General features: G+C 40.4%; 1 protein-coding gene across 1 annotated transcript in view; it reads left to right on the top strand.

Moving 5' to 3' along the window:
* Positions 1–13,231, top strand: part of tpo (thyroid peroxidase) — a 42,159-nt gene that overhangs the window by 13,387 nt on the left and 15,541 nt on the right. Inside the window, exon 7 of the mRNA XM_063007963.1 lies at positions 12,372–12,884. Within this exon, the coding sequence (XP_062864033.1) occupies positions 12,372–12,884 (513 nt within the window). The remainder of the gene's footprint in view (positions 1–12,371; positions 12,885–13,231) is intronic.

The following is a 13,231-nucleotide window of genomic DNA, read 5'->3' as shown; positions in this document are numbered from 1 at the left end:
TCTTTTTTGGAAAAAATGGACGCTGTGTGCTCCAGACCAAAGACGAAAAGGACCATCCAGACTGTTATCAGCAACAAGTCTAAAAGCCAGGGTCTGTCATGGTATGGGGCTGTGTCAGTGCACTTGACAAAGGTCAATTACACTTCTGTGATGGCAGCATTAATGCAGAAAAGTACATTGAGATCTTAGAGCAACATATGCTGCCGTCCATGGGACGTCTATGCATTTTTCAACAAGACAATGCAAATCCACATGCTGCACACATTACAAAGGCATGGCTGCAGAAGAAGAGGGTACATGTACAGTCCTGACCTGTCCCCAATAGAGAATGTGTGGAGAGTTTTGAAATAAAATATGCGACAACGACGACCCCGTACTGTTGCACATCTTAAGACGTGTTTGCAAGAAGAATGAGACAAAATAAAAGCTGAAACACTAAATCACTTGGTATCCTTGGTGCAAAAATGTCTTTTAAGTCTGGTGAAAAGGAATGGCAACTTTACAAAGTGGTAAATGCTTTACTGTCCCAACTTTTTTGGAATGTGTTGCAGGCCTGAAATGCAGGAATGGATGTTTATTAATAAATAAATTGAAGTTGAGCAGATAAAACATGAACTATCTCAGATTCATCCTGACTGCAATCAAATTAAAGTCAAAGTAAATGTTAGAAACTCTGTGTTTGTACTTATTCCTGCTGAACTGGAGCAAGCACAAGATTTTCTGAGATTCATTAGGATAAACAATTAACCAGAAAGAAAGAAACAAACAAAAAAACACATTATTAAACATAGAATCTGATGAAGGGCACAGCAGGATGTAAAGGTTTCCTGCTGCACATGCGTTCGAAATATGCAGATATGCAGGTGTCCGAAATTAATTTAAAAATGAAATACAGAGTACACTGTTACAGTGCAACACAAACAAGCAGCTTTATTTTAATTACCACCTGTCTTTGTTAAATTATTTCTAAAGATAGATGACAAAGAATGTGCTTCACAGAACGAAAATAAAACCTATTGTACACAACCACAGTTGTGTTTCTCATAGCATACTGTGGAAGTCAAGCCCAATTGCATCTTCAGTGTGCTAGCATGCAGGAGGAAGGACTGCCCCTGAGCACCAGAGCTATTTTAGGAACATGCGAGCTGTGTTCCAGAGAACGACTTCACAGCAAACAAACTATACAGCAAATTGAAATGAATGTGACCTGCCAGTAATCTCTGCTTGAGCGTGACCCTTTGTCAAAAGCAATGCCCTAAATCGCTAGGCTTGAGTTAGAATAATCTACACTATATGGCCAAACGTATATAACCAACCCTCCTAAGTAGTGAGTTTGAGTGGTTCATCTACACCAATAGCTAACAAGTGTACATGTTATTTGTAAAAGATAAATTGCTGTCCAACTTTGTGGCAACATGTTGAGAAAAGTCCTTTTCTGTTTCAACCTGACTGTGCCTATGTGTGTAAAAAAGCATTCAGTGTGATAAGCTTTAATGAGTTTGGTGTTGAACTCCTGTGGCCTCTAGAGCCCTGGCCCCTTGAACACCTTTAAAATTAAATTGAACCTGGATTGCGAACAAGGCTTTGTGCCTAAACACTGGAATCCAACCTCTTATATGCTCTTTTTGACTGAATGTGCTTAAAGTACCATGAACATGCTCCAAAATGTTGTGGAAAGCCTTCCCAAAAAAATGCAGACGCTTAAAACAACAGGGAATTTATATTAATTGACATGGTTTTGGAATGAGATAGATAGATCTAATAGATTATGGTTAAATGTCTGCATATTTTTATATCCACTGATGAGGCATAACATTATGACCACCTTTCTAATATTGTGTTGGTCCCCCTTTTGCTGCCAAAACAGACCTGACCCGTCGAGGCATGGATTCCACTAGACCCCTGAAGGTGTGCTGTGGTATCTGCCACCAAGATGTTAGCAGCAGATCCTTTACCTCCTGTAAGTTGTGAGGTGGGGCCTCCATGGATCAGACTTGTTTGTCCAGCACATCCCACAGATGCTCGATTGGATTGAGATCTGGGGAATTTGGAGGCCAAGGCAACACCTCAAACTCGTTGTTTTGCTCCTCAAACTATTCCTGAACCTGCAGCCCCATACGCAACAAACTGTGATGCACTGTGTATTCTGACACTTTTCTATCAGAACCAGCATTAACTTCTTCAGCAATTTGAGCTACAGTAGCTTGTCTGTTGGATCGGACCATACAGGCCAGCCTTTGCTCCCCATGACCCTATCGCCAGTTTACCACTGTTCCTTCCTTGGGCCACTTTTGATAGATACTGACCACTGCAGACCAGGAACACCCCACAAGAGCTGCAGGTTTGGAGATGCTCTGACGCAGTCATTTAGCCATCACAAATTGGCCCTTGTCAAACTCACTCAAATCCTTACACTTGCCCATTTTTCCTGCTTCTAACACATCAACTTTGAGGATAAAATGTTCACTTGCTGCCTAATATATCCCACCCACTAACAGGTGCCGTGATGAAGAGATAATAAGTGTTATTCACTTCACCTGTCAGTGGTCATAATGTTATGTCTAGTCGGTGTATATATAGTGTAGAAATAGACAAAAAAAAGGCAAACTCATAAATATATAGGTACTTTCAAGCTAACTGAGCCAATTTATTGGTTGTGTAATCACTAAAACTTAGGGACAATATAGACCAGCCAATTTGCTAACTGGCATATTTAGTGTAGAAGAACACTGGAGTCATTTGGGTGCATAAAAGAAAATGTTTATTACCTCACAGACAGTGAGCAAAGACAAGGTTCTCAGGAGCCACAATACTTACTGCTTCACTGTAACATTCCTCTTTAAAGTCCTTCCCCAAAAAATGTATTAGTCCAGTCGTAATGGTGAATATCGATTTATTAAAGCATCTTTTCACATTGCTTAGATGTACAGGGTTTATGCTACTGACACCAAACCATGTTCCCACCTTTGATACAAAAGGTTTGAAAATGATCTCCCTGTTGTGAATTCCAATCTTGTAATAATCTGAATGTACAGTATTTGTTGCAATAATTAAAATTAGCAACTATTCTATAAAGTGCACCAGTCTGTACCAGTCAGTAGCTTCTACTTGGACATCTCATTCCAAAAACTGTTCTCCCCAGATTGGACGGTCTGGCTTACAATTAACCTTCCAATTCATGTGATTAATGAGGTTGAGGCCAGGGCTTCGTGGAGGCCACTGGAGTTCCTCCACACCAAGCTCGTCAAACACTGCCCTTGTGGACTTGCTATTGCTTATCGCTACTAAAACTGAAAGCGGAACGGTTGGGGTGTCCACATACTGTTGGCAAAGAACATAACAAAACATATGTGTGCAGCTCTGATGACTAAAAATCACAACTAAAACCTTTACCATTAAAATGGAATTGGTTCCATTTTGAAGCTATAATAGCCATCCGGACAGCTTTCTACTAGATATTGGAACATGACTGTGGCTAATCCCTTTCATTCAATCAGAAGAACATTATTAGAGTCAAGCACAGATGCTGGATGACAATTTCAATTAATTCCAAAGATGTTAATGCATATACACTACATGGCCAAATGTATTTGAACACCTGACCATGAGCTTGTTGGACATCCCATTTCAAAAAACAAATGATGTTTATAGAGTGACATTTACGTGAACTTTTCAGCTATAACAACAGCCACTCTTCTTAGGATGCCTCTCACAACATTTTGAAGGTCAAGGTTCTGTGCAGGCCACTGCAGTTTCTTTAAACCAATCTTTTCTTCATGTCTTTACAGACCTTGCATTGCGCACAGGGGCACAGTCATGCTGGAACAGGGAAGGGCCTTCCCTAAAATGCTGCTCTAAGATTGGAAGCATATCATTTCCTTTATATAATTAATTAATTGCACATTTCATTACAGGAATTGTTGTGGCAGAAACACATGGATTCAATAATTAGAATGGGTGTCCCAATACTTTTGTCCATATAGTGTAGTAATATACATAGTGGGTCTATTTTTCTCCAGAAAACAGCTTTAATTATTTTTAAAATGCAGCCACACAATTCTTAAATGGTTAATGGATACTGTATTTGTTGGACCATTTGTCAAAAAGCAAATCTATGTCTATTAGAGATTAATGCCTAGTTAACACTACAGGATTTTTGCCCTGATTTTTGCTCGCCGACTGGTCGCCACTAGATGTGGCAGCTCTCAATTGCTATGTGTGAACTGTTCAACAACTCGATCCGAGCGGCTTGCCGATCTAGCATGTTAAATATCTGGACCAGTCGGCGAGTCAAAATCATGTAGTAGGTTGCGAGTGGCAGCGAGTGCTCTGTCGAACTACAGCCAGGTGAGGGGAAACGCGGGGGAGGACTGTAAAAACATGGGACAGGGGCATAATATGGTTTCTATCAGAATACACCGGCACACACACAAGCTTTACATTATTTCTGACCTTATCGTCGATGCCAAACATAATACCAACGCTGCATTGCAAAATAAATTATTAACCTCCAACTCACTACAGAACAGACAATCCCTGCTTGTCATGTAGCCCAATCAACTCGAATTCATTTATTTTTCCTACTTGCTTTTACGCTGCACATCAGCGCACAAACAACTTTGATCACTTGCTTCTGCTGCTGTGCATTTTTGGAAATGGTATCATTAAACCCCTCGTCACTTCTCACGTGTTTTCGTGACAAAACGTAGTTTGGGAGACCGGATAGACTTGTCTGATATTCCTCCTGATGGTAGATTGTGTAGTGTGAAATCCACAACAACTTAAAAGACTTCCGATTGCAAGAGATCCAGTTGTATAGTGTGAACTGTACAGCGATCTGACAGCTCCGAAAGTCGTGTAGTGTAAATGTGGCATCAGGGGGTTGAGATCTAAACCTTTGGACTTGATTTTGTACACAGATGCACTGTCATGCTGAAACTAGTAGGAGTCTCACCCACACCCAAATAAAATTTTAGGTTATGCCAAAGCATCATGATTTGCTGAAATGATTAAACCCAACCCAAAGCCCAAGACCATTAGTGGTCCTCCATCAATACTATGATAACCAACCCTGTTGGTATTTACTAAATATATATATATATATACAGTGTATCACAAAAGTGAGTACACCCCTCACATTTCTGCAAATATTTCATTATATCTTTTCATGGGACAACACTATAGAAATGAAACTTGGATATAACTTAGAGTAGTCAGTGTACAGCTTGTATAGCAGTGTAGATTTACTGTCTTCTGAAAATAACTCAACACACAGCCATTAATGTCTAAATAGCTGGCAACATAAGTGAGTACACCCCACAGTGAACATGTCCAAATTGTGCCCAAATGTGTCGTTGTCTTTCCCTGGTGTCATGTGTCAAGGTCCCAGGTGTAAATGGGGAGCAGGGCTGTGAAATTTGGTGTTTTGGGTACAATTCTCTCATACTGGCCACTGGATGTTCAACATGGCACCTCATGGCAAAGAACTCTCTGAGGATGTGAGAAATAGAATTGTTGCTCTCCACAAAGATGGCCTGGGCTTTAAGAAGATTGCTAACACCCTGAAACTGAGCTACAGCATGGTGGCCAAGGTCATACAGCGGTTTTCCAGGACAGGTTCCACTCGGAACAGGCTTCGCCAGGGTCGACCAAAGAAGTTGAGTCCACGTGTTCGGCGTCATATCCAGAGGTTGGCTTTAAAAAATAGACACATGAGTGCTGCCAGCATTGCTGCAGAGGTTGACGACGTGGGAGGTCAGCCTGTCAGTACTCAGACCATACGCCGCACACTGCATCAACTCGGTCTGCATGGTCGTCATCCCAGAAGAAAGCTGACGCACAAGAAAGCCCGCAAACAGTTTGCTGAAGACAAGCAGTCCAAGAACATGGATTACTGGAATGCCCTGTGGTCTGACGAGACCAAGATAAACTTGTTTGGCTCAGATGGTGTCCAGCATGTGTGGCGGCGCCCTGGTGAGAAGTACCAAGACAACTGTATCTTGCCTACAGTCAAGCATGGTGGTGGTAGCATCATGGTCTTGGGCTGCATGAGTGTTGCTGGCACTGGGGAGCTGCAGTTCATTGAGGGAAACATGAATTTCAACATGTACTGTGACATTCTGAAACAGAGCATGATCCCCTCCCTTCGAAAACTGGGCCTCATGGCAGTTTTCCAACAGGATAACGACCCCAAACACAACCTCCAAGATGACAACTGCCTTGCTGAGGAAGCTGAAGGTAAAGGTGATGGACTAAACCCAATTGAGCACCTGTGGCGCATCCTCAAGTGGAAGATGGAGGAGTTCAAGGTGTCTAACATCCACCAGCTCCGTGATGTCATCATGGAGGAGTGGAAGAGGATTCCAGTAGCAACCTGTGCAGCTCTGGTGAATTCCATGCCCAGGAGGGTTAAGGCAGTGCTGGATAATAATGGTGGTCACACAAAATATTGACACTTTGGGCACAATTTGGACATGTTCACTGTGGGGTGTACTCACTTATGTTGCCAGCCATTTAGACATTAATGGCTGTGTGTTGAGTTATTTTCAGAAGACAGTAAATCTACACTGCTATACAAGTTGTACACTGACTACTCTAACTTATATCCAAGTTTCATGTCTATAGTGTTGTCCCATGAAAAGATATAATGAAATATTTGCAGAAATGTGAGGGGTGTACTCACTTTTGTGATACACTGTATATGTCAGGGTACCAGAACATGATCCCTGCAAAAAAGATGCTCCAAAGAAGCTAAGCATTTCAGCTCTGCATTCCATCAGTCATGCGATTGATGTTAGCAAGCTGATCATTTTAAAAGAATCTGCCAGTAATCTGTGATTAAGCATGGCCTTTAGACTGGTGTTATGCAAATTCATCTCAGTGTCTTTAGCTGATTTACAGAATCTTAGGCTTTAAAACTAAAGGGAAATGATCAAGTAATTAGAAAAAACAGGAACCTGATGCTGTCAACTTATTGCAGTGCACTTAGAGCACTGCTGTGCTGCTTGCTAAAATAAATTCTTGGTCAAGGACCACTACACCTGAAATTCATTACAAAACCATTTAGCTTAGCATCAAATTAATAACATACTAATTAAGTTCTTGAGATGAAATAATTTGGCAGATTAATTTGCCAAGTACTATTACCAGTAAAAAAGAAATTACATTTAATGCCATTTGAAGTCACTTCTAACCGTACAGAACAATGCAGATTTAAATTTATGATTTGCCAGGTATCCTTGTTGACTTTGGTTACCCTTTATGTCAATTTGCCAGTAGGACCAACAAATACATCTAGCTCTAAAAATACTAGCACTCTTTGTTCAAATGGGTAAAAAGGTCATAAAATATATATAATTAGTTTTCTCTTACAAGTATAAACTATTAACAAAATGCAACTACGGAACGTTTACTGAGAAGCTCCACGCAGCCAAAGCAGCCAAATTGTAATGAGTCCTGATCTTCCCTGAAGAAGAAGAAGAACTCCTTTATTTGTCATATATACATACTGTATATGCGTGTACGGTACAATGAAATTCTTTTTCCGCATATCCCAGCTTGTGTGGAAGTTGGGGTCAGAGCGCAGGGTCAGCCATTGTACGGCGACCCTGGAGCAGACAGGGTTAAGGGCCTTGCTCAGAGGCCCAAAAGTGGCTGCATAGCAGAGCCTGGATCTGCTATCTGCAGCCTTTGAAACAGTAAATAACAGCAGTGATATGTCCATCTTTTCCACCCTTCCTACCTGGGAGGACATTTCTACCAGGTGTCATTGAGGGCATCTACATTCCTCTTCATGCAGTCTTTCAACTGGTGTCCCACTGGGCTCTGTACTTGGTCCTCTCCTTTTTTCTCATCTACACCCACTCCTATGCAGATGATACACAACTCATTCTGTCTCAGCCCTCATCTGGCAGAGTTTTTAGGAATTCTCAAAAGTCATCCATGACTTGAACAGACTTAGAGGCCAAATTTCTTTTTTGTACCTTTTACTAAAATTAGAAAGTTGTAATCATACTTCAGCTTCTACCAAAGTATTTTTGTATGAATTTGTAACTATTTGGTATTTGTCACCTCTATCTAAGTCTATTTATTACTAAAAAAAAACTCAAAAAAGCACAGCAGGTCTTTCCTCTGCCTACACTTTCTCCCGCTTACCTTATGTTTACACCGGCAGCAATGCAACACGACAAAGCCACTGGCATTCAAGTTCAATTAGAGCTAGCGATTTCTGACTACAGGAGGTGCAGCAAAGGTTAGCAACTCAAAGTTGGCAGAGTTGAGCAAAGTTTAATTTTATGGGAATTAGGAACGAAGTGATTTGACATTTACCAATAGAAATTGATCATTCAGCTAAGCGGTATGCGCATTATCTTTGCCACCGTGAAGCAGTACACTCTGTTTTTGGTCCCTAGATAAGAGTTCCTACTAGAGATTAAAGAGAAAAGCATCGTCACAGTGTCAAACTTCTGCAAACAGACAGCAGCGATCGCAAAGGACAAACACTTGTCATGTTGTCATGTTGACTGCACAGACAGTGATGCACTATGCAGGAATGAAATTGTAGACAAGCTTTTTTTTCTTCAGGATTTGTATGGAATACATCTGATTTTTGGTAAGAATTAGTGTAAACTCATGGCGATGAGCGATTAGCGGTCTGAATGCAGAGTTTCCAAGAAAATCTAATTGAGCGGTAATACAAGTTTGCTCTAGGCCAACAAAGGACACTTTACATCTGTTTACCTTTCACATTTTAACATATCTTTTAAAATTCACACTGTTACTGTTACCTTCCCATTTACCCTTCACATTATAGTGGTCTTGTCTGTAGGCCAACTGGCTCATTAGGAAACTTAGAAGAGTCTCTTCCCTGCAGATGGGACACCTTTTAATCGTCTTGTAGACTTTAACACTTCTTCTGACAATCTATGGTCTTCCTGTCTTCTCCCTCTCATTTCATCCTTTGACCTCCTTTTAAAAATAGTCCTTCGAGACACAGAGGAGGCAGTCTTATGGATCTGTTCCTTAGCAGACCATTCTTAACTTCACCTCTCTGACCATCACTTTGTGTTTTTTCCCTTCATCTCCCAACACTTGTGTGTCCAACCATACTTACACTATTCCTATTTGCCAAACCCTTCACTTCCTATCTACTTCTTTCCTGATCTCTAACAATTTCCTTGAAAGCACTCACTAATGTGCTTTCTACTCTCCCACTCAAGACTGCTACTATTACCTTCCTCTCTTCACTTTAATTGTTTATTGAGCATATCTGTCCTTTCTCCCTCAAACCACAGAAAACTTTCCTTCCTGCTCACTGACTTTTACATGCATTACACATCAACAATAGAGAATTAAGATCAGCTGAGAGAAAGTGGAGGAAATCCAAACTTAATGTTGATCTCTTTCCATTTTTGAACAAGATGTGACTGCTGCAAAGCCATCATTCTAGAAAACAAAGCTTGAACAGTCTGATACAGAGTCATGCAAACTCCATGACATTTTTTCTTCAATCCTGAATCCTCCTCCTCCCTCCACTTCCCTTACTGTTGCTGACTTTGCCATGTTCTTTAAGGAAAAGATTGACAAAACCAATCAGTCCTTTTCTCTTAATGTCATTACTTCTACTGATCCCAAACCCCCTAACTCACTCACCAGCTTCTGTCCACGATCAAAGAATTTGCAGAACTACTTTCATCCAGATTCTATTTGCCATTCTTCAAGGAATCTCACAAGACCTTCTCCCGTTCATCACACCCATCAACAACAACTCCTTACCATCTGGTATTGTCCCTACAGCTTTCAAGAAGGCATAGGTTATCCCCCCTTCCTAAGAAACCCACACTGCAGACCACAAACATTCACAACTACAGACAAAATCACTGCTCTTTTTTTGTTCTAAATTCCTAAATGGGCTGTCTAAAATCAGCTATCCCCTTTTCACATGCAGAATGACCTGCATGATCAGTATCCGTCTGACTTTGAGGCAGCATACTTTACAGAAACAGCCCTTGTGGCTGTCACTGCGAATCTCCACACAGCCAAAGCAGTCCTGATCCTCCTTGACCTATCTGCAGCCTTTAATACAGTAAATCATAGCAGTATTATGTCCACCCTCTCCACCCTTCCTACCTGGGAAGGCATTTCTACCATATGTCATAGTGGTGATCATTTATATTCTTCTTTCTATTCCAGTCTTTCAACTGGTGTCTCACAGGGCTCTGTACTTGATCTTCTCCTGTTTTTCATCTATACTCACTCCTATGAAGATGATACATAACTCATTCTGTCACACATAAGTCTCAGCCCTCATCTCATGTCTGGCAGATATCTATCTATAGGACTGGATGTCAGCTCTTCACCTGAAACTTAACCCCAGCAAGACTAAGATGACACATATTTTAGTGACCTGTGCTCATGCCAGGACCTAGTCATTACTCTTAATGACTCTCAGATGAAAACATATGATAATGTCTGATGGTAGTCGTCATGGATAGCCAGCTGTCTTTCTCTGCTTATGTACCTAACATGACAGGATCATGCCAGTTCCTCCTCTGCAACATCAAAAAGATGCACTCTCTGTGGAAGGCACTCAATTTCTTACCCATTCACTGCATCACTTTACCTCAGCTGGACTACTGTAACTTTCCCCTGGCAGGTGCCTCAAAATGCAGCTGCCCACCTCCAATGCTCCAATCTACCTTAGAGAATTCTGTACCATGCTACCTTTGAGCCATAAGTCCAGCTCGTCTTGATAAACCACTCAGAATTTGTGAAAGACAGACATAAATGGTGGTGGAATTAACTTCCCCAGTCTGTTGGAACACCTAACTCTTTCTCTGTCTTCCAGAAACGATCAAAGACCCTCTTCTTTACTATGGACTTCAATTGAAACTAATATGCACATACTAATCTTTTACACATATACTGTTGTTCTAACAGGATTTTAACAGATTTGTGGTCCTAGATTGTTGTCTACTTGTACTTCAGTAAATAAATGTTTACTGAGAAAGCACTTCCCTAAGTTGCTCTGAATGAGAGCATCTGCTAAATGCAGAAAATGTAAATGTCCAAAAAAGATCAAAATTGTCCAGACTATGATTTTTTTACTGTGGTTTTTTATAAATATAATTGCTGGACAATAAAAAAAACTGGGACAAGATGAATATCAGAGCCTTCATGCTTTGGTGCTGACCAAGACTTTTGAGAGTAAATTGGATGGCAAAGACAAACATAACCTCTCACTTGAATCCCAGATAATAAGCTCTCTTATTTTAGACACATTGGGTCTGTTCGAAAACCTAGTGAGCAGCCTTGCTGTCTCACTACCTACATAGACAGCTGCATAAGTAAAGAGGATTTTAAGAAGTCATCGACTTATAAGTCAGGTTATTCGAATGCACTACTTAGACAGCAATTCCATCAGTTTTTGCTTACTAAGTTAACACAGTTAGTCATGCCATTCAAACCAATGGAATGGGGTGGCACAATGCTCTAGCATGTGAACTAACATCTCCCTCTGTGTACCGGAAATGGTTAAATTATCTGACAAGCCCGAATATGTAAATAAATGACACTTGTACATGTTTATACAAATTAAAAATCAATGATGATTTATTTACCTTTGAAAATAATTCCATTCATAGCTCCGCACCGTCCACCATATTTTTTTTTTTTTTGTGAGAAAAGTTGTGCCGCATTGAATGCTGTGATTGCCTTCACTGTTAAGGCAGCATCGGATGCTCCCTCGTTATTCTGTCAATATACCATTCAAATTTAAGGTACCTTATTATACAGCATTTTAAGGTATCTAAGAATTTGAACAGCCTCCTTCTTGCACGTAGGATGATGTAAAATGCTGTCTATGTAGAGAGCTCACTAGGTTTTCGAACACACCCAATATAAGACAATTATCCTTGGAATAGCTGAAAATAAACCAGCAATAACCAGCAAAGGATGACCAGCAATAAAATGGACACATACAATTTAATAAACAAAAAGCAAGTCATAAAGAATCCTGAAGACACAAAAAGATGATGTTCTGGAGACACTTCATATGGTCGCCAGGATTTGAAATCGTTTTAATGGAAATTGATAAAAATAAACATAAACACAGACACAAGTTCCTGGTAAGTGTATGGAAAGTTCTAGATACATGCTAGTAATACTATATTACACTGTCTACTGGATATATATGTTCACAAAATTGGATGTTGGATCTTAAGTAAAAGTTTGCCATAGATGTGTTGACTTGATTTGCTTGGACAAAATGCAATTACTCAAATGTGAGGCCAAATAGAGACTTTTTTTTTTATCGTAATGTACTTTTTCTCTGTCCTTGTATTTGTGTGTGTGTGTGTGTGTGTGTATCACAGATTCCACTGAATGATAAACTGTTTGGAAGTAAGCGCTGTCTCCCATTTTTCCGCTCTTTGCCAGCCTGCCTACATGGTCTGACACACGCTCTGCACTCGCAACAGATGCTCCAGAGACAGCAGATGAATTCAGTTACTTCCTTCCTTGATGCCTCTACTGTCTATGGCCACTCTGTCAAGTTACAAAATGTGCTCAGAAACCTGTCAAGCTCTGAGGGCCTGCTGGCAGTTAACAGTAAATCCACTGACAATGATGGTCATGCTTATCTGCCATTTGTCAACATCACCCCATCAGCATGCTTCCAGGAGCCGGGCAGTGGGCCGAGGGAACGGGTGGAGTGTTTTCTAGCTGGAGACAGCAGGGTGAATGAGGTTCTGCCTTTAATTGCTTTGCATACACTTTGGGTGAGAGAACACAACCGTATCGCCAAGATATTAAAACAACTGAACACCCACTGGAGCTCTGAGAAAACCTATCAGGAGACCCGCAAAATCATTGGAGCATTACATCAGGTACAAAATAGATATATTAAAATATATCACTCAATCTTATTGATTATATGGCTGAACTTACAAAAATGCATCTAAATTAGTGTTTAGCAGTAAAATATTTAAGATGTATACAAATTAGATTTTTTGCAAAGGAAGATGTTAATTCAAAATAACTACACTTTCATTTTGGCTGGTAATAATCATTCACATTTTTATTATCTTTAAGATATTATTGGTTCTACTAGATTTTTTCTGTAGTTACATATACACTGATTAAACATTAGGACCACCCTCAGGACGTAAGAAACATTAAATGCAGCTGGACAGGTATAAAGACCTAGATCACTTTGATAAGGGTCAAATCGTTA

The sequence above is a fragment of the Trichomycterus rosablanca genome, chromosome 13 (genome assembly GCF_030014385.1).
Source record: "Trichomycterus rosablanca isolate fTriRos1 chromosome 13, fTriRos1.hap1, whole genome shotgun sequence".
NCBI classification, from domain to species: Eukaryota; Metazoa; Chordata; class Actinopteri; order Siluriformes; family Trichomycteridae; genus Trichomycterus; species Trichomycterus rosablanca.
Note: the sequence above shows the minus strand (reverse complement) of the source record. Positions and strands in the feature narration are given on the sequence as shown.